At 41.1% G+C, this 23,976-nt stretch overlaps 1 protein-coding gene across 7 annotated transcripts in view; it reads left to right on the top strand.

The window, feature by feature from the left end:
• Positions 1-3,648: 3,648 nt before the first annotated feature.
• CADM1 (cell adhesion molecule 1) overlaps positions 3,649-23,976 on the top strand; it is a 346,884-nt gene continuing 326,556 nt past the window's right edge. For 5 of the 7 annotated variants that reach the window (XM_019715453.2, XM_019715454.2, XM_019715457.2 and 2 more), the window contains exon 1: positions 3,650-3,820. In XM_019715453.2, the coding sequence (XP_019571012.2) occupies positions 3,688-3,820 (133 nt within the window). In that variant the 5' untranslated portion in view covers positions 3,650-3,687. Of the gene's footprint in view, positions 3,821-23,976 lie in introns of all 7 variants that reach the window. The other 2 variants (XM_074335447.1, XM_019715459.2) reach the window with 2 other exon arrangements.

A 23,976-nucleotide genomic window follows, 5' to 3' on the forward strand; every position in this document is an offset into this window, starting at 1 on the left:
CTTCCTGGCTTGCAGAAGGCTGTCTTCTAGCTGCATCCTCACATGGCCTTTCTTCAGTGTCTGCATGTAGAGAGCGCGAGCTCTGGCATCTCTTCCTAGGGTATTAATCCCATCATAGGGGCCTCATCATCATGAACCCATCTAAACCTAATTACCTCCCAAAGACCCCACCTCTGAATGTGATCACATTAGGAGTTAGCGCTTCAACACACGAATTTGGGGGTGGGATGGGGAACAAAAACATTTAGTTCATAAAGTGATTAAACCACTTTCCTGTGGGAAAAAACCCAGTAGCATGGCAAATGTTGCTCCAAATATTTTCTTTTTCTTAATAATTTGTCTTTATTGCTCTTTATACATGGGTACTCAACTAATTAGCATTTTGAAAAGCAAAATGTTACTAGTTCTTACTGATTACCTCTGATATATTCTCCAAAACATGAATCTTCCTTTCAAGCTCATTTTTCATATATGTTTATTTATATTTCTCAACTGTGTTAGTGAAGACAAACAATATAGAGTCTCCCTCACTCGTTAAAGTTTTCTCAGCGAAAAAAAAAAAAAGAACTGGGCTCTTGGTGCTTCTGGCAATTTTATTCTAACACAAGTAGCACCCAGATTGTAATTCTGATAAGTATTTCAGTTCTTTCTTGAAAAATTAAATTCACAAAACAATTGATTATCAGTTATAAATGGCAAAAACACCATCTGGTTTTCAAAAATGGTTAAATGCATGTAGCAAGGGGAAAAAATGTTGGAACTTGTAGTTGGCGAGGAGTTCTAGTCCATGAAGCAGAAAATGACAAGCTTTACTATGAGAAAGCCAGAGTAGTCATAACTTGCATTTAGCGGCTGTGGGAATTTGATACGTTCTTCACATGTTCCATATGTTAAAGCACTTGGCGAGATCTTTAGTGTGAAAGAGCTGGGGGTGGGAGAGGAGTGTGGCTAGTGGGTAGGGTAGCAACAGCTTAATCCTAAATGTTCAGCTCTGGTTCTTTCCATGTAGACCCAGAGCTAAAGATGTCCCATGACCGGGGAATTTGAATGTGCAAGTTCCTTAAACTTATGGCACAGGTGGCATTTTTTGGTGGAAATTTCTAAAGCTATTTGCATTCCTCTGGTAAGTCATACAGCATTAGCATTTCCTACGGAAATGTCCCATGTTGTCCTTTGCCAACTGGAAATTTGAGTAGGTGTTCATTTGATGTGCCAAGAGAATGAAGGGAGATGAAAACACACCACATTTTCCAATGTCCCCATACTGTGCTCCTAGTGTGGGAGGACTGGGGCCTGACTAGATTCTCTTGGAGATTCAGCTTCACAAGGAATGCTTTTCTTTAGGAGTATAATGCAATCCTGTTATTTTAAAAAATGTTTCTGAGCTGCTGGCATATTTTCACCTTATGTTAAAAATGTAGCTATCCTATGGTTATTATTCATGAATTGTAATGTGAAATGTATTAATTCATTTAACAAATATTTATTGAGGCACACTATAACATAGTGGTTAATTGCATAAGCTCTGTCCGCACCTTAGAAACTTTGACCTTGGGGCAATGACTTAATCTTTCTATGTTTAAGAAATATAAAATGGGAGATAATAGTATGCACCACAGGGATTGTTCCAAGGATTAGATGAGATTAGGCATGCAAAATACTTAATGAGTACTCAATAAATGCAAAAATAGTAACAATAATAGCAAATATTAATACTATTATGTGCTAGGCTCTGTGCTAGGGTGCTAGTGTTCCTGATATATAGAACCATACTTTACCTTTTACACATCATTTTCAATTTATATGGCCTCAAATTGTTCATCCTGATTTTGCTGGGACTCTGTTTTGCCTTTGATCTGATTCAGGTAGCTTTACTTCCAGAGGTGATAACAGGAGGCAGCGTCTTGCAGACTGGACATTATCCTGGTGACTATGTGGTCATGGTGTCCTGCCTCAAGTAGTGGTGTTTGCCTGCTGGAGCTTTCCCCACTTCTGGAGGACTGCCTGCAGTTCATGCATGAGGCCTGTAATTACAGAGCAGAATATCCAGGGCTGTGAAAACAGGCCAGTCTTGAAATTAGTTTATACATAATGGATATAAGAGGCTGTTTTTAAGTGTAACTCATTTGGTAGGTTGGCATATCTTGACTTCCTTTTTGATATGTAACTTTATTTATTTATTTATTTAACTATTATTATTTTTTTTTTAGCAAGATGAGGATAGAAGCCGGGCCAATTCATTTGGTACAGCTTCTTTAGACTATAGCTCAGATTTAGCAATTTACATTCCCTAATCTCTTGGTCATTTAGCCACAGATAATTTGTCATGGTTTGTTTTAGCTGTTGTGATATTGATATTTATTATGCAAATTGTATTTCCTACATCTTATTGTTCTGCATTCTATGAATACTTAAATTATTGTAAACCTTTACACTTAATGTGGCTCGTCCTTCAATTTGATGCTTGAGCAACAGAGGGTCAGAGCGCACACGATATTCTAGAGGGGAAGAAAATAAGTAATTAAAAAGCAGACAAACAAGAGAGCCGGCTGCCTGGTTCAAAAGAAAGCAAAGGCAATTTCGGGGGGCGGGAGGGGGAGAGAGAGTCGGGAGAAGCGAGTCTCTTCGGCAAGGAGAGCCTCTCCCAGAAATACCGGAAGCTCAGAGCACCTGTTGGTCCCCAGAAGCCTTAGGAGGGACTAGGGGTATAGAGGAGGGGTGGGTGGGTTTGAACCCTGAAGGAGGAAGACGGCAGACCCTATCTTCACCTCGCCCCCTCGCCCCCTTTTCCCCCACCCTCCCCGCCTCCATACTCCACCCCGAAGCCTTGACCGAATAGATTATTTTTTGTTGAGTGTGTGTATTCTTAAATACTTAATATTACCTATGGTCACATATATTACACACACACATATATTAAAGCCAGGAAGGAAACCTTCAGCAAGCTGGGGGGCCTGAGCCGACACCCCCTAGAGCTACCTTTCCTGAGAATCTACCACAACGACACTGACTCGAAAATCCCAGAGCCGGACTCGGGCTTCTTTCTCCCAACTATGCCCGAGTCTACCGCTAGGTTAGCAACGCCGGACGTGCTAAACACGCATGCACTTCTCCCAGATTGTTTTGTCAATCCGGGGACCTGCGCTCTCCCTCTACAGTCCCGAACAGCCCCCGTTTCCCAAAGATCTATTCCTTCGGCGCAAGGTGAGTGATGGAAAATTGCAACGTGTGATTTTCAGGCCAGATGCACTCGGTGTATCGGGCAGGGGAACCTCCAAGGGAGATTCTCCAGTAGTCGGTCTGATACAGCGATTGCTATAAACATTCCTAATAAAGGTGTACGGGAAGCTAACCTGCCCCATTGGAGCCCAAGCCCCCACGCGCCGGGAGCCTGGGAGAGCACTTCTTCCTAGATGCCGGAGAAGCGCAAATGAATTTTAACACACATATTTGCATACGCCCCTCCCCGTGGCCCCGCCCCTAGGTGGCGCGGGCGCGCCGCCGAACGCCAGCGCCAGGGGGCGGGGTGGGGGAGGGGGGCGAGTCCTCGGAGAGCCGGGTTGGGCTGGCGGCGCTGTGATTGGTCTGTCAGGACTCCGCCTCCAGCGCATGTCATTAGCATCTCATTAGTTGTCCGCACGGGCTCCGGAGGACGCCACCGCCGCCAGTCTGAGGCAGGTGCCCGACATGGCGAGTGCAGTGTTGCCGAGCGGGTCCCAGTGTGCGGCGGCGGCGGCGGTGGCGGCGGCGGCGGCGCCTCCCGGGCTCGGACTCCGGTTTCTGCTGTTGCTCCTCTCCACCGCGGCACTGATCCCCACAGGTAGGTGTGGGCACCAGCCGGCTAGCCCCCTGAATCTCCTAAGGCACCCCAGCAGCCGTAGCCATGGAGGGGGGAAACGTTTCCATGACAACCTTCCCCCACTTCCTAAATCCGAAGCGGAGGGAGTGTCGAGAGGAAACTCAGGGCTGAGATGGAAGGGGCTGAGGGGATCGGTAATTCCCTTCTTTGCCCAGCTGTATGTGAATTAGTAGGGATAGCTGCACCCCACACCTTTCTCCCCGGCTTGGCGCGGAGTGGAGTGAGAATGGGGGGCCCAAGGGCTAGAGAATATGGGGGAAGGAGGTCAATCGAAGGCACCCTCCGAACCGTCCATACCCTCCCAAACTCGCTGTTGTCCCCGTAACTTGCAGGTCCTCGGGTCTCCCAGGGCTGCTACCACCTCTCCAGCGGGCCCCCCAATTCTCCATCCCCGAAACCTCCCCATGGCTGACTAGCAACCGCCTACAGCGTGATTTCTCACTGGTCCACAGGACATCCCTAGACTTGTCTGATGGCTCCTGCTCTCCCTTCGCTCAGCCTTTCTCTCCTGTCCCCTCAACTGCGCGCCCCTAGTGCTCCCTCCCGTCGGACCGCGGCCCCTCCGCCTGGCTGCAGGTCTCCTTGGCCCGGCTCCAGGCAGGGAAAGTTCCCTGGGCCCGGCCCCGCGGGGAGCGGTTGCTGTCGCTGCCTCTGCGGGAAGGAGCCGGGAGCCGGCTGCCTGCCTACCCCACCGCGTCCTCCGCCGCTAGTGGGGACACCGGATTTCCAGGCTGCCGGTCCTTTCGGCAGCCCGGGGGTAGTGGAGGGAGCGGTCGCGGCCTCTGCGGCCAGGCGGGCACCCTGCGGGCCTCTGGGCGCCCTCTGTGTGCCGCGCTGTCTTGGGAATTTGGCCAGGGGCGGCTCTGCACGCCCGGCGCCTTCCCCGAAGACACTGAGCACTGGGCAGGAACACGCTGTGTCGCTGCCCGTGTTCCGGGCGCGTTGGCGCGGTCGGGAAAGAAGAGGGCAGTGTTTGCTTTTGCTAACAAAAGGGAGCCGGAGCTCTTCCCCAGCGGAGAGGCCGGCGGTGCTGCACCCTGCCTGGGGTTCCCGCCACCTCCGAGCTCAGCGGCGGCGCGGTGTCCCCACGCCCCTGGGCCCCTGCAGCGGGCTCGGGGCGGGAAGCCGAGAGCGAGAGGCACGGGGCCACGGGGGAGGGGAGAGGTGCAGGAGGGAATGCAGCAAGGCTCGGCGCCTGCAAAGCCCCTCCTTGCAGCTCCGGAGCAGCAGGACCCGCGAGCAACAAGTGGCGGAGGACAGCGAGAGCTCAGCCCCCACCTGCAGAGCCCCCGGCCCGGGCGGGCGCAGGGCTGGGGCCACCGTGCCGCTCCCGGGCGCCCCTCAGCTTGGGCTGTGCCTTTTGTTTACACGCTAGAGGACACACAGTTACGTAAACACCGCAGGAGACACGCTGTAGGAAATGGGGATGTCTGGGGGGGGATGCTAGCTTTGGATTTGGGGAATGCCGGGTTGATTGCTTCCCCCTAAAACAGGCTGGCAAAGGAGCTTGGCTTGGGCAACATATTGAAGACGTATAGGGGTGGGGATCTGGCAGCAGCTTCAGTTCCAGAACTGAGGATTTTTTCTTCCATGCCACGGTCTGTCTCCGGATGTTGTTTATGTGTTTTTCCTCTGTGCATTCTTAATTTATGAGTTACGAGATAATTGGGTTCAACCGATGCCGATGTGGTTACAACTTCATTTCGGATTATGTTTCTGACTGGATGGGTTCAATAAAATGTTCCTGAAAGAGATCCCTCGTGCTACTGCATTGTAAAAAGCGCCAGTGTCAGTTAAACGTGAGCGTGAGCGTGAGTAAAGGCTCGGTAACTGGCGCATAATAGAGGCAACAATAGACTTGTATTGGCTGCAAAAAAAAAAAAAAAAAAAAAAAAAGAGAGAGAGAGAGAGGAGGGGAGCACTGATCGGGAATATTGCCTTTCGACTAAAAACGGGAGCCGTGCAATGCCGCTTGGCAGCAGAGTAGGATTAGATTATACCTCCTCTTTCAACCCTGTTCATTGAAGACACCTGATAGTAGCAACAGTACTACGGTATATTTGTAACTATCGCGCAGTAAGAAGTTGCCTTCCCAGCGAGGGATATATGCTGACTTAGAAAGGAGCTGTCTGGAACTCAACCGTGCATGTCAAAGCTACAAGAAAATTCTGTTGCCAGTTACCATGGAAGCAGCTTCTTGCTCTTGTGTACATCCCTGTTTGTACGCTGGTTATCAGATTGTGTTCAAATTAGGAAGTAATTGGGTTTGATTTGTAGTGAGGGGATGAGATGGTTTTCTTTAAATATTTTTTTCTCTTAATGCAGTGTGTGTGTGTGTGTGTGTGTGTGTGTGTGTGTGTGTGTGTGAGATCAGTTTGAGAAGGGGTGTTGGTCTAGCCCCAGGTCCTAGACCACCAGGTGAGCACTGGAGGACTTTCCTTCCTTAGCCCTTAGTTTAAGCTTTCTCAGAGGCCTCCAGTTCCCACTCCCGGGGTTAGAGAAACCTGTAGGATCTGCCTTCTAACTTCATTAGGCTTGTTTCATTTACATGCTTGCTGGGATAGTGATCTAGGGCCATTGAGCAGTAGGTTCTGGTTCTGTCTTCCCCTGTAACTGAATCCATCCATCCCCTAGAGAAAAATCTCTCAGCCCTCCTGTGGTGTTTGGATGAAATGGATGTTAATGAAATGCAGCTAAGATGGGGTTTTCTAAGCTCACTCCCATGTAAATCATGCCTGTTACATGTTAGGTGCATGCATGATGTTTCTGATCCCGAGTCTGCCAGTGGTGGGTCACCTTCCGCTTACCTTTTTCAGCATTACAGGGGATGGCTGATGGGTGGGGGTTTGTGGTAGTGCTGGAAAGCTCAGGGGCTGAGTTTTGCCTGTCTTGGCCTGTTGGGGCTTGAGTACCAGGGGATAGGGACTTTACAAAAGTACCTCCCTGCTATTGTTGCCTTTCCTTGCAGTCAAAGTGAATAACCGCAGGAGGGACTTGCACATGTCTGTGATAGCTTTGATAAAATATCCCTCATTAATGCCACTTTATATTTACAGTGTGTCACTGGAGACGCACAAGGCTTCATTTAGTGACTTGTGTGACGAGACAAGCTTGCATTATTTGCCTGGGACATTTTGGAGGAACAAGAGACCCATTGAGTAATCTTTTGAAATGAACAAATACGGAAAAAGAGGGGAATAAAAGAGGAGGCAGTTCTCTGGAACAAAGAGCTTTATTCATATGGATGTTGTACATGCTTTATCCAGTTTTCCCTAATGGCCCTCCTGGTAAAGGGGAGTAGGACCTGGGAGAAGCCAGTAAGCAGGACACTTTTGGTTCCTCTCTCACTTCCTGACTTCATATTCTTATCCGAGTTGGTCCTCAACTCCCGGACTACTCATCTCCTTCCACTCCCTCTAAAACTCCAGAAGGTAACAGGTTCCTGGGTGTAAAAGGGGTGTTTTGAAGTCCTTTCTCCTAGCTCTGAATTTCAACAGAAGAAAATTCTAGCTACCTGTCGAGATTGATGGTCATTGGAGGATATATTGGTTGAAGGGAAAGAGATGCCATTTTTCTATGATGTGTCAAGAAATGGTTGATAGTGAATGCCAGATTGGTAAGATGTCTTGTAATTATAAATATTAGCCTGACTTTATTTTCAAAGAAATACTGTAAAAACTAAAATCCAAAGTTTTCATTGTTGTTAATGATGCTTTTGGAGTTTTTAGTGTCTTTTGCACACTTGGTACATTTTGGCCCCATGCGAAAGTAAAATAGTATTTCTTGGCCTATATTGCTAATGATTTTTAGGCTTTCAAAAATTGATAATATTGCTGTGAATATAAACTGTCTCATTCTGTGGTTTTCTGTATGTGACATTTTAATGCCTAATCAGCCACTTAGAATTTACATTTTAAAAATGGTTTTGTGTGTGTGTGTGTGTGTGTGTGTGTGTGTGTATTTAACAAAAGGCCCATTTTGAATCTCTTAAATTGGGCCACACTAATCGATGCTATGATTTGAATGAAAATTTACCAGCATATGAAGAAAATTTAAAAGAAATAAATCCAAAGGACTCAAATGCTATATCTCTTTCTTGGGAAGAATGGTAGTGACCATTATGCTGGGCATTTTAAACTGAAAATCTAGCACAGAAAGGAGAAATCACACAGCGACATCTGTTGCAGAATTGAAAATTTGCTACTTTGAATTGGAAGCAATTAGTCCCATATAAGCACCTAATGGTATCAGTTACTGTGTGTGTAAGTATATGCATGTGTGTACTCTTACAAATATGTATGTATATGCACACAGAGACACACAATGCAATTTTCGTGGTCCCATTTAAAAAGTATTTAAAAGAAAATGTACCATTTTAGCACCCAAGCTCTTTTTCTTAATGTACCTGTTGAGGAATTAGAAATTCTTATGATCATGGAATTTTTGAAAGGGGAAGAATATTAGAAATCATTTGGTGAAACCCCCATTATTTTGCAGTGAGGCAGCCGAAGCCAGAGAAGGAAGGACCTTACTTACTTGAACTGAAGCTAAGTTAGCTGTGCATCCTAGATGGGGAGCAGGTCCAGGACCCTTGATGTCCAGCCAGTGAACCTTCTGTCCTACCTCCCAGCAGGGATGCCCTGTGAGGGATATGGATCATGGGTAGACAATATCTTGGCTAGAAATAGTTTGTATTCTGAAGGCAGCAAGATTAATTGTTGTTCTAGGTAATAAACCCATGGATCAGAGGAGTGACCTCTTGGAAAAAAGGACCTGTTCTTGGTAAAGTTGTCTTTGGTGTTGACAAATGATTCTGAAACCTCTGGACTTTATTTGGCAGCCACAACATGAATATCATCCAAAGCACCTTCATAGGTGAGAGCTCCGGATTTGTGTTGCTGTAATAAGTCAAGTGCATGAAAACTACGTTTCAGAAGCCTCAGCTTTAGATTTTTAAGCTTTTGATTTGCTCTTTGCAGGACCAATATTAACAGTAGAACTCTTTCCACATAACTAAGGAAAAAAAGGAAGGGTCCTGAAGTCAAGAACAAGAACACATCTTGATTTTCTTACCAGGTCCTCATCCCCTTTCATTAAGCACAGAAAAAGCTGAGTATAATTTGTTTCTTTTTAAAGAAAAAAAATATTTTATTTTTGCAAGATGACTATTATTTTACATTGATTATATTTTCTTTATTTTTCCATTTTATTATGAAAATTTTCAAATATGTACAAAAGCAGAAAGAATGCCTTAATTGACCCTCTGTATAAATCACCCAGTTCAGTAATTTTATCCACCCATGGTCAATGCATCCTCTGTACACTTCCACCGCTTCCCAGGTTATTTCAGACAAATCCTGGACATCCTACCATTTCTTCTGTAATTTACTTTAGAACGAATCTCTGTAAGATACAGTACCCTTTCCCCCCCATTCTCATAATCACAGTATCACTAGTTGAACATGTACATCTTCTCAACTGGTGTACAGAATTTTTGCCCCTAGCCTTGCTTTACTGAGGAAGTGAAAGAGTGAAAGCTTGTTATGATGGGTAAAAAGCAGAGGCAGAAACCAGAGAAGCCAGAGCGTGATTAGTGCCTGCACTGAGAAGACCTTTTCGTGTGGTTTGGTTTATTTTGAGCAGGGTTTTGTTTGGACTGGATAAGATGAGTTTTATTGTTGTGTAAATATGGTTGTGTAAATATGCAGTAATTGTAGCTAATCCTTCAACTGTGGCGTGCTATGGAAAGCACCCATGATGAGATTGACCATTTCCAGTTGTTCTGCCAACGAATGCGCTCCATCTGAGGACTTCTGTAGGAAAGGCAATTTTAGTTTGATGGCTGTGAGATAGATACCTCATATATATATATATGTATATATATTTATCTCTAAATGCCTCCATGGTATATAAATGCCTTTGCATTTTCTGAATATAGGACTTAAAAGAAAAAAAAATTCCTTTCCCCATTTTTAACTGGCTTGGTGCTCATTTCAGCCTATATTCTGTAACTGATCACAAAATGTCTTCTGCGCTGTGGGAAACCCATACAACAAGTTTTAAGTAGTTGGGCCTTATTTTTGTAGGATAGGGTCACAGGATAGGGAGAGAAAATGTTGCTATTTTTACATCTCAATATTTGTTCCACTGACTTAAAATATGAATTTATAATTTTAGCTAGAAATGTTGAAATGTTTCAGTGTTAATTTCTGAACTTCTTTGTTTTTTTTGGAAAATAGCTTGGTTCCATTTTCCAAGGTCCTGAAATGTGAGGTCGTGTGTGTGTGTGTGTGTGTGTGTGTGTGTGTGTGTGTATTAAGAGGTTCTTTCTCAGATATATTTAATGTGGACTATAAATCTGAAGCATTTGGTTTTTTGGTTTCCAGCCAAACAAGCAATTACACATGAGATGATTTTGAGGGATCTGAGCAGCCCTCGCCAGGTGAAAACCCGCTTCCTGCGCCCCTCTTCTGAGCTGGCTACAGAACAGGAAAAGCACAAAGGAATGCCTACATTCACCGTTTGGGGAGCGCCACCAAAATCGAATAAACAGCCTTTGTTTGGAAACCATCAATGAAGCAAGGAACCCACTGGAATGTTTGTAATTACAAGTGGCACCTCCTTGTTTAAATTTCAGAAGCCACAGTTTCTTTTTCAGAGATTTAAATTGAAGGCTCTAGCCAACAGCTGCTGTTGTGGTTAATGGGCAGTTTCTCTTTGAAGATCTTCCAGTGCTGGTTTTCAAAAGCTTTAGTGCAGTTGGCCTTGAGCTAGGGTTCGAAGAAAAGGAGATGGAGGTATTTGTATACATGCACAGCAAAAGTGATGTGTGGCCGTTATTATTACTCAAAAGAGAAACTTGTCCGGAAGGTTGCGAGCAAGCAGGCACTAAGAAAATCTGTTATGACTGACAGGTATCTTGAATCTCTCAAGAGTTGTGGGGTGGGGAACATTTTTTCTTTTAGTAGGTGTTTTACTGGAATATAGTCATTTGACCCAACATTTTGATCTAGATATTTCAGAAATGTTAAATAGGCTTGAAATGAAAGAGCTGTGATAGATATTGAAATGCTACTCAGTGTTTGAAGTTGATATTCCAGTGACATGGACTTTTAAAAATGCCTAGAATAAGTATCTTGCTCTTGGCAGTGTTCCTTGATAAGGTAGTCACTCTAATTCCTCTTCAGCTACCCAATACTGGACTGCAGTGTCAAGTTGGAATTAAGTTATGAGGTCCCTGAGGGGGCAGGGAGGAATCTGCCTAAAGACAAAGGGTTCACCTGCCCCACATCTCCCCTTGTCGGTACCATATCTCCACTTGGCCTGGGTTAACCTAAAAGTTAACATGTCAAAATGAACCTTTCGTCTTTTCTGTCATAGGTGTCAACTTTTCTCAAAATCAACATTATTGTATATGACACCATTGTCATCCTGGTCTCTAAGGCCCCTAAATTTGGAGTCTTTTTTTCCCTTCTTAGCTTTCACTCTTGGACTGAAATAAAATGGGCTGATTGTTTCTCTGACATTCTCTGGAAGCCTCATCGTCCTCCCTCTCCAAACCATGTTTTACTAGCAGAAGCTGCCTAGCCAATTCCATTGACCCAAGCCTCTGCCAGTCAGAATATATTTCTACCTACCACAATTCTAATTCTTTTCTGGACAGGATCACGACCAGTCCCTTTCAGAAAAACCTAATCTCAAATTCTTGCTTCTTGCATGAGACTCAAAATCCACACTGTTTTGTCTTTAGGTTGTTCTTTCCTCAGTCGCTCTCTCACTCCCTCTCTAATTGCCCTCATTTCTTATTTTCAGCCAAATCCTGATGGGACTGGAAGACTGATGATTCTCCATTGAAACCGAGGAAGAAAGTGGTTCCACTGATCAGGCTTCAGCTGGTTGCCTTTGCATAAAACTGCCCTCTTATCTGTTTTTCTCTTAACTGTTTTGGTTTATAGATATAGGACAGCTGATTCTCCTTGCCTACCTTGAGAATAAACATCTTCCCTTCGCGTCTTTCAGTTTAACTAACACATGCTTATCTAAAATATACCTCAACATCTGCATTTCTTTTTCTGCTTTGCAGGTGTATGCAGGAGTTTGTTTCTTTACAGTAAGACAAAGTGTGGATAGTATGGCCATTGTTTTCATGAAAATTTAAAACTTTGGAATGCTGAAAGTGTATTGCACCTATTTGGTGGTCCATGTTTAAATAAGGACAAATTACAGGCTGGCAAAGTAAGACTTTCAGACAAAAAAGTAAGCCCTTTAGGAGTAGGAAGACTTCACAAGGTCAGTTAGAGGGACTCATCTGGAGCTGCTAAGTGAGATCAGCCCCGGTGAAGATGATCCAAAATATACCACCTTAGAAGTGTGTTCATTGCTCGTGTTTTGTATATCTATTTACTAACAAGTACCTATCTGGGGAGCCAGAAGGGAAGTGTGCTAAAACCCAGGCCTTTATTAGCAAGCGTTTTCAAATAGTTTGGACTTTGGGAGCAGTGCTTCCTAACTAAACAGTCTTTGCCAGCATCATGGCTGATCGCATTTTAGATGATAGCATTGTGGGTGAATTGTCACTAGCTTAAGAAAAAAATGAAACCTTTGTTTTTCAGTCTAACTGCTGAATTTGTTATCTTAAGGATCTTTTTAAAGCCTTTATCCGGTAATAATATCTGCCGCAGTTCTTCCCTTATCCTTGTCTGGCATCCTTCCTCTGCAGAGTTCAGTTTTTGATAGTAGAAGGTTATGTAGCACGATAATTCAGTGAAAGGAAAACTTGATTATCATGGAGTATTTTGGGACATTCTTGGAGAAAAGGTTGTATGTCAAAATGCGGTATGTATTTGGCTTTTTGCTGAATGTGCCTGTGGTTTAAGCCAAACCACCCAGACCTTACAACAAGTCATCCACTTGATTCTCTCTTCTGCATAGGAAAGGAACATTGTTTCATTTCTCTTGCAGAAACCCTTACTTAAACAATGAAAACTTCAAATATAGGGAGAGAAAAACCCAAGTTAATTTACTACTAAATTACTGCTCAAATGGTTTTATCTCTTAAAAGGTTCAAGTAGCGATTAGCTTAAGTGACACTGAACTTCACTTTTTCTTGTGCATATCTTGTGAGCAGGCATCATTGTGAAGAGTCCTGTTTCCTTTCTTTTTTTTGGTTAGTAATCACATGAATGTTAGTTGCTGTTCCTTTCCTTTTTCTGATGCAAATCTCTCTATCTTTGGGGGAGGTTGGCCAGCAGAATACCCAGTTTAGGTTACAAAATGGTAAAACCTAGTGCTTTACTCATGTGTTAGAAACAGCAAAAACAACCTACCTTACAGTGTTATAGTATATATGGCTTTTATGAAAACAGATGCTACTTGGTAATAGGTGTTATGTTTCTGGCTGCTACTACTACTGATTCCCTCACATGTTTGGGAACACTGAAAAATACTATGCTGAAAGGGTTAATGCAAGATGAACTTAACTGTCTCTAAGGTGAAACTGAAGAACAACCTGGAGTTCAATGTTTTTTGGAAATAAATGGAATCATCCAGTACCCTGGAGAAACTGACAGTGATTATAATCTCAAATTTCTGGGCCTTTTAATATGGGGAGGACTATTATTTTACCTAACCTCCTATATTTTATATACTATATTTAAATAAAGAACTTGTATTTCTGTAACTAACCCGTAAGACACTTGGTAGAAAAAATGAGGATTTGAAAATGATTTTTAAATTGAGTATCTGCTTTTATATCAGGGACTTTGTTAGGTGCATTCATAGTTGGGTTGGTTGATCCCTGTCTTCCACAAGATTACAGTCTACCGGGGGTGCCAAAAAAATGTATACAAGTGGACACATTGGTCAATGTTGCTCAAGCAGTAGTTTGCCATTATCAGAAGTGTCTACCACGTTGAGCACCTCTTGTAATTGCAGAAGTCAAACGTGACTTGTATTCATCTTTTGTTATTGGTATGTATTGTGTATTACAATTTTAATACAGTTTTCCATTCTTAAAATGTGTATACATGTTTTTGGCACGCTCTGTATTTTCAATTTTTATTTTTAAAATTTGAAAACCACAGGATAGTCGAAAGAAAAATACAATGAATGCTTGTATATTTCTTCCCTAATTTGAACTTAACATTTTGCCCATTTGCTTTATCTCTAGCTGTCTCCATAAAATTTACATAAATAATTTTTGTCTGAACCATGTGAAAACAAGTTGCAGGCATAGTGAGTGACACTTCACACTTGAATACTTTGGCTCTTAACTCCCGAGAATAAGGGCATTTACCTTACACAACTTCAGTACCATTATTACATTGAAGAAATTTAACATTGATTCAGTAATATCTAATCCATATTGAAATTTCCATAGTTGTCCCATTAATATCCTTTATGTTTCTTTGTCCTCCTTGATCTAGAATCCATCAACTCACACACTGGATTTGGTTTTCATGTCTCTTTCAAGCTAGACCTGTTCCCCTGTTCCCCATCTTTTCTTTTAAGGTGGTTTGTTGTTGTTTTTTAAAGGAGGAGGATTGTAATGGTGTTGACATTTTGATGAGTTCAGACCTGCTGTTTTACAGAATGTCCCACAGTTCTACAGATTGTTGGATTGTTTCCTCATCGTTTGATTTGGATTACAATCCTAGTTTAGAACACTGTATACCTGATGTTGCTATCTTCTTATAGCATCACATTAAAAGGGACCAGTTTTATTGGTGATGGTAAGTTTGATCCCTAGATTAACAATATAAATTTAAGTTTAGTTACTTATTTTACATGGATTTACAGATTTCTCTATTTACATTCCTTTGTAATTAATACGTAATTTGTGGGATATTTTGAGACTGAAGATCCTGTTCTCTAACAACACTTTCACCTAGTATTTTTAGCAGCATTGATAAACTTTGTCTGAATCAAATACTACATTGGTGGTTAGAAAATTGTGATTTTTCTAATTCTATTATTCCCCTGCATTGGGTGGTGGCATTCTTGCATAAAAAAGAGCTTGTCTTTCCTCCTCCTCTCCTTTTCCTTTTTTTTTTTTTTTTTTTTAATCACAATGGACTGGTGGATTAAAAATTTCAGTGTGCTGTATTTCATTACCGTCAAATTTCACCAATGGGAACCCCAAATTTCACCAATGGGAACCCCTTTAGTCTGTATCCTTTTGATGTATCTCTATTAATTTTTGAGTGCTTTCTTATTTTATGTCACAAGAAGTTGTCTAAGCTCACCTAATATTTTTCTTGCCCCAGCCCTGGAATCAGCTATTTCTAGAAGATGTCCTTGTTCCTTTTAGTGGGGCCGTGCTACTTAGATACCAAAGAGGTGTGCTCATTGCTACTGATTTCTCCTTTCAGGAGACAGAACTAGGATGGATATATATATATAGTTATAGATATAGATATAGATATAGATATCTACATATCTATATCTCTATATATAATTTAACATTTATTACAAATAAATTTATTATTTCTATATAAATTTATATATTTTTTATTTACATTTGTTGATTTAAATCATGAGTTCATGATTTGCCTTCAGTCTAATACTGCAAGGTTCTTTTTCTCCTCTTATTCCTTATTTGTTTCTTTATTCTCCCATGGTGAGAACCTGGTTTCCCAGCCACACCAATGTATTATAATTAATACGGAATAGTATGGAATTACTCCATCAAGACCACTGTAGACAACAAATCTACCACACAAAGCTCAAGATTTTTTACCTTTTTTTGGCCTATTTATTATTATTTTAAAATTATTTATTTTTTCCAGTTACAGTTGACATTCAATATTATTTTATATTAGTTTCAGGTGTACAACATAGTGGTTATACATTTACATAATTTATGCAGTGATCCCCCAATTAGTGTAATATCCACCTGGACCTATACAGAAAGTGCCACATAAATGTATACACATTTTAAAAAAGGAAAACTGCATTAAAATTGTAATACTCAATATATACAGATAACAAGAGATGAATGCAAGTCATGTTTGACTTCTGCAATTACAAGAGGTGCTCAAAGTGGTTACCATCGGTGTCCAGACACTTCTGATTATGGTGAACTATTGCTTGAGCAACGTTGACCAGTTTCCAATTGTATACATTTTTTTGGCACCCCCCCCACTATTTTTTCCAGATTGTCCAATTTGTTGGTATAGACCGTATTTTGCTGTGTATAATGCACACCCATGTTTTGGCCCAAACATTGAGGGAAAATAATCTTGTTTTAATTTTTTAATTCACATTTTTATTTGTTTACATTTGGGTACTTTTTTTTGTATTATAAAGGAATTTTAGCATTGATTTTTTTTTTAGCATATTATTGTACAAGAACTTTTTATGTAACAAATAATTACAAAACACAAGAATGCAGATACAAGGTGCAAGAAATTTTATGTATTGGTAACAAATTTATGATATTCACTCATCGTAGAAGGCTAAGAACTTTGTTGTTGCAAGTTTGTTGTAAGTTCAACAAAACCAATTGTAGTATTCCTGGGTATTATTTTGCATATGGATATCGTTATTGATTTCTAGAGTTAACTCATGAGCATAAGTAAAAGAATTAAAAACATTTATATAGGTACGGGATTAGAACTACGTATCCATGTATAATATGCATCCTTATTTTTCCTTCACAAATTTGGGCAAAAAAGTACACATTATACATGGCAAAATATGGTAATTGTTCATAATATTTTCTTATAAACTTGTGTATTTTTGTGGTGTCAATTGTCACTTCTTTCACTTCTGATTTTATTTATTTGGGTCCTCTCTTTTTTTCTTGATGAATCTGGTTAAAGATTTATCAATTTTGTTTATCTTTTCAAAGAACCAGCTCTTGATTTCATTGATAGTTTGTAGTTTTTTAGACTCTATTTTGTTTATTTCTGCTCTGTTCTTTAATAGTTCCTTCCTTCACTCACTTTGGGCTTTGTTTGCTGTTCTTTTTCTAGATCCTTTAAGTATAAGGTTAGATTGTTGAGATTTTTTCTTGTTTCTTGGGGTAAGCCTGTATTGCTATGAATTTTCCATTTAGTACTGTTTTTGCTGTGTCCCATAGATTTTTGTTCATTGTGTTTTCATTTTCATTTGTCTCAATGTAGCTTTTGATTTCTTCCTTTGTCTCATTATTAACCCATTCACTGTTCAATAGCTTGTTGTTTAGCCTCCATGTATTGGTGTGTTTTTTAGTTTTTTCCTTGTAATTGATTTATAGTTTCATGCCATTGAAATGTGGTCAGAGAAGATGCTTGATATGAATTTAATTTTCTTAAATTTATTGAGACTTTTTGGTGGCCTAACATGTGGTTAAGTCCATTTGGTCTAGTGTGTCATTTAAGGCCTCTGTTTCCTCATTGATTTTCTGTCTGGAAGATCTGTCCATTGGTGTCAGTGGGGTGTTGAAGTCCCCTATTATGATGGTATTAGTGTTCATCTCTCCCTTTATATCAGTCAATATTTGCTTTACATATTTAGGTGCTCCTATGTTAGATGCATAGACGTTTAATGGGGTATATCCTCTTGTTGGATTGATCCTTTTATCATTATGTAATGTCTCTATATGTCTCCAGTTGTAGCCTTTATTTTAAAGTCTGTTTTGTCTGGTATAAGTAGTGCTATCCCAGCTGTTTTTCTTCATTTCCATTCACATAAAATATTTTTTTCTATCCCTTTACTTTCAGGCTGTGTGTGTCTTTTGATCTGAAGTGGGTCTCTTGTATATGTCATATGTGTGTGTCTTGTTTTTTAATCTGTTCAGCTTCAGCTACCCTATGTCTTTTTTTTTTTTTTTTTTTTCAATTGGGGAATATTTGGGAATAGTGTGTTTCTCCAGGGCCCATCAGCTCCAAGTCATTGTCCTTCAATCTAGTTGTGAAGGGCGCAGCTCAGCTACAAGTCCTGTCGCCGTTTTCAGTCTTTAGTTGCAGGGGGCACAGCCCACCATCCCATGTGGGAATTGAACCAGCAACCGTGTTGTTGAGAGCTTGTGCTTTAACCAACTGAGCGATCCAGCCACCCCTCCGGCAGCTCAGTGGCAGCTTGTCTTCAATCTCGTTGTGGAGGACGCAGCTTACTGGCCCATATGGGAATCGAACCGGCAACCCTGTTGTTCAGAGCTCGTGCTCTAACCAACTGAGCCATCCAGCCACTCGACCCTATGTCTTTTGATTGGAGCATTTTATCCATTTATATTTAAAGTGATTATTGGTAGATACATAGTTATTTTCATTTTATTATTCATATTTATGTTCTGTTTTTTTCCCCTTCTTTTTCAAGAAGTCCCTTTAATATTTTTTGTAAAACTGGTTTGGTGTTGATTAATTTCTTTAGCATTTTCTTGTCTGGAAAGTTCTTTATTCCTCCAATTTTAAATGATAGACTTGCTGGGTAGAATAGTCTTGGTTGTAGGTCCTTGCTTGTCATTACTTTGAATACTTTGTGCCAATCACTTCTGGCCTGCAAAGTTTCTGTTGAGAAATCATCTGACAATTTTATGGGAGCTCCCTTGTAAGTAACTAGTTGCCTTTCTCTTGCGATTTTAGGATTCTCTCTTTGTCTTAACCTTTGCGATTTTAATTATGATGTGTTTTGGTGTGGGCCTGTTTGGGTTCATCTTCTTTGGGACTCTCTGCACTTCCTGGACTTGTATGTCTATTTCCTTTCTCAGGTTAGGAAAATTTTCAGTCACTATTTCTTCAAATAGTTCCTCAATCCCTTGCTTTCTCTCATCTCCCTCTGGTACCCCTATGATGTGAATGTTGTTACGCTTGATGTTGTCTTAGCAGTCTCTTAAAATATCCTCATTTTTTTCACATTCTTTTTCCTTTTTGATCTTTTGATTGGGTGGTTTCTGCCACCTTGTCTTCCACATCACTGATTCAATCCTTGATTCATCTAGTCGACTAGTGATTCCTTTTAGTGTATTCTTCATCTCATTTATTCTTCATTTGTGACTTTCTTTTTTAAAAAGTTCTATATCCCTTTTTATGCTTACTATCGTTTTGTTGAAGTTTTCACTAAGTTCATTGAGCATTTTCACAACCAGTGTTTTGAACTCTCTATCTGATTGGTTGCTTGCCTTATTTTCGTTTAGTTCTTTTTCTGGAGTTCTCTCCTGTTCGTTCATTTGGGATATATTTCTTTGATTCCTCATTTTGCCTGCCTTTCTATGTTTGTCTCTATGTATTAGGTAGATCTGCTATATTTCCAAATCTTGGCTGGGTGGCCTTATGTAGTAGGTGCTCCGTGGGGCCCAGTGGCAGCCTCCCTGATTTTTCTAGGTTTTCCAGGAGTGTCCCTTATGTGGGTTGATGGCTATTAGTATGTCAGTGGATAGGATTGACCCTAAGGCTGACTGGCTGTGGCATTTGGCCATTTCCACAGCATATGGGCTGTTGTATGGGGGAGCGCACCCTGTAGAGTGAAATTCGCCCCAGCATGCTCTGGGACCTGCTGAGATCACTCTTTGGGTATGCCACTTTTGGGGCTATTGGGGTGGTGCTCTGCTGAAGTCGACCTTCAGGTATGTTGGTTCTTGTTCTTCTTGTGAGCTGCTCTGGCACAGGTACAGGTCAGCCACTGCCTGTGACTGCCAAGGACTACATGGTAGGAACTACAAAGTAATCCATGGTTGGTCACTCCCTGTGCTGGAACTGGAGGAGTGTGGGAGAGGCAATGATGCGAACTGAGGATTCCTGCCACCAGTACCGGGCGTTGGATAGCTTTACAAAAAGCCAGGACATCCTGAGACCTGTTGTCGCCTCCAGGCTCCCCTAAGGCTCATCTGCTGATAGGGCCTCGTGTGGTTTGTGAGTTGGGTAAAGCAAGGTATCAGGGAGTTACCAAGGTGGGATGAGTGGGTTCACTAGGTTAATGTAGATTTTGCTTTGGTTGCTGAGTTTGGAGCTACTCAGCAAAAGTCTCAGCGCACACTGAGGCCAGCTGCTGCCTGCTTGGGGCCCACTAACCCTGGAGAGTTGTCCAAAAAAAGTGCAACGTGTGTCGGCCTGGCTGCTGACTACAAAGTGCCTCTGGCTTTGCGTGTGTTGGGTGGTGTGGGGTCCCAGGGAGTCGTCAGGATGTAGTGAGCAGAGTTCACCAGGCTAATACAGATTCCGATTTAGCTGTGTGAGGGAGGGCTCAACAGAGGAAAGATAGAGCCCCACTCTGACTACACAGAAGGTTCTACACTGGGAAAATGGCTACTTTCCCTCCAGTCCTCACTGTGAAGCCATACAACTCAGTCTTTCCCCGTATCTCTCTGACATCTCCAGAGTCACTGTCCCTCTGCTGGAGCCCAGGCCAAGTGCCTGTGAGTGAGTATGTATGTGGGCCCGTTAAGAGGAAATTTGGGTTTTTTTGCAGCCTTCTGTTTCACCCAGGTCAGAATCCCCGTTGTTTTTCCTAGCCATATGTTGTGAGGGCTCCTCTTCCCGGCACTGGAACTTTAGTCTGGGGAAACCGGTGTGGGTCTTGGGTCCCTTGCTCCTCCAGGTTGGACCTCTGAGGCTTATATATCCCTCCCGATTCTGAACCATCACATGCAAGTGCAGGGCTGGCCCATTACGTATGTCAACCCCTCCACCGGTCTCCATGTGGCTTCTTATTTATATCCTTAGTTACAAGATTACTGTTCAACTGGAGTTCAGATAGTTCTCTGGGTTGACTATTCTATAATTTAGTTTTAAGTGTAATGTGGTCACCAGGGAAGGCAAGCACAGTGTTTATCTGATTCACCATCTTGGATCCTCCTCATACTTCCTTTTTTGCCTATTTTAAATAGATCCCACTGATGGTAGACAGAGTACTGTGTTCATAAGTTCACAAATATCCAGCTCAAAAATCAAAACTATATAAAGGCGTCTTCCTTCTTGTACTTTCTGGCTCATTCCCATCCACCTCCTATAATAGCCAATTGTATTCCTTTTTCATACATCATTTTTATTTGTCATTTTGAAAAAATAATAGGTAGTGTTGTTTCTTTTTTTTTCCTCCTTTCCACAAGATGTGTTAATATTTGCCTATACTCTGTCTTCTTACTAGAGAAATCCTGGGTTCTCATATTTATGTTGATGATTTGCCCCCATTTGGCTTTCTTTTTCTTTCTTTCTTTTTTTTTTTTTACTGCCTTCATATTTCTTTCATTTCTTCATTCTGTGGTAATAGTTCTATTTGGGCAGTTGGAAAAATTCTGTATCCGTTTTTTCATTTAACTCAGCAAATTACTTGCAAGAAAATAGGGACTACTTCTTTCCATATAATGCAAAGTGTGTCTTTAATGTTTAATAACTATACCTTATTTTGCTTCTCATCAGTCATATTTTATCCTCTCTATATCCGCTAAACTGTCAAATCTGTGGTTCAAGCCCCAATGACCCAATTCTTCCCACCTTTTAAAAAAATTGTGGTGTGCTCATTTACTATAAAGTACCCAGCCTTTTGCATCTAAACCTCAGACCATGTTCTGAAACTGCCTATTGGACATTTCAATCTAGATGTCCTACAGTTATCTCAAGTAATATTAATGACAAAATAATAACTATCATTTATTTAGTATCTTCATTCATGAACTCATTTAATCCCCACTGTCATCCTATGAGTAGTTCCCTGTCTTGCTTCATTTTACAGATGAGGAAGCTGAGAGGATGATAGGTCCCTTGTCCAAGAAGCACAAATAATAAGGGGCAGAACCAGGTCTATCTTCAAAACCCATAGTTTTAAACACTTAAATATATTGTCCTAAAATTCCAGGTATCTAAAACTGAACTTAACATCTTTTCTCCCCAAACATCTCTCTAGCCTTTATTTATTATTATCCTTTATTATTATTATTTATTACCATTTATTATCATTGACCCAATAAATAAATCTGGGGGACATCTAAGAGTCCTTCCTCCTTCGCTATCCTTTACCCCTCTATTAGTTATTAAGTCCTGTCTGTCTCTTGCATTCACTCCTATCTGTTTCACCACCACTTAGTTTCCTCATATTCTCATTTATAGATGATGAAAAGCAGATTTAAACTGATATTACAGGCCCTTAATTGGTCCATTTACCTCTAGTTTCATCCCTTGTAATGCATCCTTAACACTGCTTCTAGATAGATGTGTTTAACATACATATTAGATTGTCACTTTGTTGTTTGAAATCTATGTGTTTTCTTGGCACCTTAAAGACGAAGCCTGCACTGTTTCATCAGGGCCTGTATTGCCTTTCATCACCTGACTTTTGTCTTCCTCTGAAGCTCAGCTTTGCCAGCTGTATACCATGATCTTGCTTTAGGTGCTACACAACTGTGTTCTTTACTAAAGTAAACGTGTCCTAGATATGTCATGCTGTCTCAGGCCTCTCTGCTTTTTATATGTTACCACCTCCTCCTGAAACACCTTTATCTATATGGCTGATTCCTACATGTTCTTTGATTTCTAACTCAAGTACCAGTTCCTCAAAGAAATGTCCATGACCTTTCAGGTTGGTTAGGTGCCTTTTCTTTGGGCCCTTCTGTACTTTTCCTGACTTTTCTTCTTCCTTCCTGTCAAGCACGCTTCTCCGAATTGCCCTGAGTTCCTTGTGTATTTCACCTGAATACCTGTGTGTTTCATATTTCTCCAGCTTGTTTCCACCAACAGAAATGTCTCACACTCTGGTCTTCCATGACAGCATGTTTAAAGACCCAAGTCTAGTGTTTCTTTTTCAAATATTACATGATTTCCGTACTGAATATAGTGTTTTCCTCTCAACTTCCATTACAGTTTCTCTAGCCATTCAATGACATTTAATGCCTTCTTAATACATGCTGACATTTGTCCATGGATATATGTCTCCTAGCCTGTCTACAAGAGGGAGTATTTTTTACTCATCTTTGTTTCCGTAACAGCGTAGAGCGCAATGCCATACACAGAGTATGTGCTCGATAAACATTTGTTCAAGCAGTGAGTGAAATGGAAATTAGGTACCCATTGCCATTACATCATTTCTAGCCTTTTCAGCATAAATATGAACAGAGAACACGATGTTAATTCAGTCATGAAAACCAGTATAAAAACTCATGGTTGTTATTCACTCATTGTTTTCTTGTTACACAATCTGATTTCCAATGTGTAAATATCCTATCTTTTCTCATTTGTTATGAATACTGGTAGTTGGGGTATAGAATTTGCACTAGGCCTTTGTGTTATGAATGTTATGAATTTAATTTGTTGGTTGTCTCATTATCAGCTTTTAAACTATAATTCTTAGTAGAAGTTGTTTGTTCTCTCATAATAGATGAAGAGCCATCAACATGCCTCAGGTTTTCATGGCCTGAAGGGCTGACTTCTAGTGTGTTTGTTCATACTTGGTTGTTGGCTAATTGTTAGATTTAGACTGCCTGCCCAGATAAGAGAACCTCTTTTCATTTATTTAATCACTCAGCAGTTCTAGGATGGCTGGACTTTGAGTCATAGCTAAGGCCATATTAGCAGTTAAGAGTTGAAGCAACAAACCAAGAAACTTATCTCTGAAGTCATCTGCTCCTCTTCACTTCAGTTTTCCTCAGAGGCTTTTCTTAAAACTAAGACATATTCTCAGGGAGAGACATGGTGAGCATAGGGAGATTTAAACCTCAAGGTAACAGTTTTCCTGTATGATAATAAAGATATGTGTGGAGTCAGAGGCTACAGGATCAAAAAATAGATCACAGTAGTCGGATCAAACATGAGAAATGGCTTGTTGCTGTGTTTTAAAAAAATGAGATGGGTGAGGCAGTCTGTTTTGTGGAGCTGTTTCCACTATTTGTGTGACTGTAGTTGGTGCTAAGTAAGATTATGGCAAATTTAAGCTTACAAAGTTAATTGCCTACTACTGATCTAGTTTTAAACAAAGATTTTCTGTTGGTCTTACATGGAACATGAGAGAGATTTTATATGTAGGCAGAGGGTGAGAGTTTGCTAACATTACCTTTTAATTTAGGAGAAGTTTGGAGATTGTTCTTTCCTGTGAATGAATATAGAGGTGGAACCCACTCTAACCAGAGTTTATTGCTATAATATTTTTAAATTGCATTAGTGACACTGATATATCTGTGACCTTGTAAAGGCATATTTGAAGGGAGAAGG

The sequence above is a fragment of the Rhinolophus sinicus genome, linkage group LG06, assembly GCF_036562045.2.
Source record: "Rhinolophus sinicus isolate RSC01 linkage group LG06, ASM3656204v1, whole genome shotgun sequence".
In the NCBI taxonomy this organism is placed as follows: domain Eukaryota; kingdom Metazoa; phylum Chordata; class Mammalia; order Chiroptera; family Rhinolophidae; genus Rhinolophus; species Rhinolophus sinicus.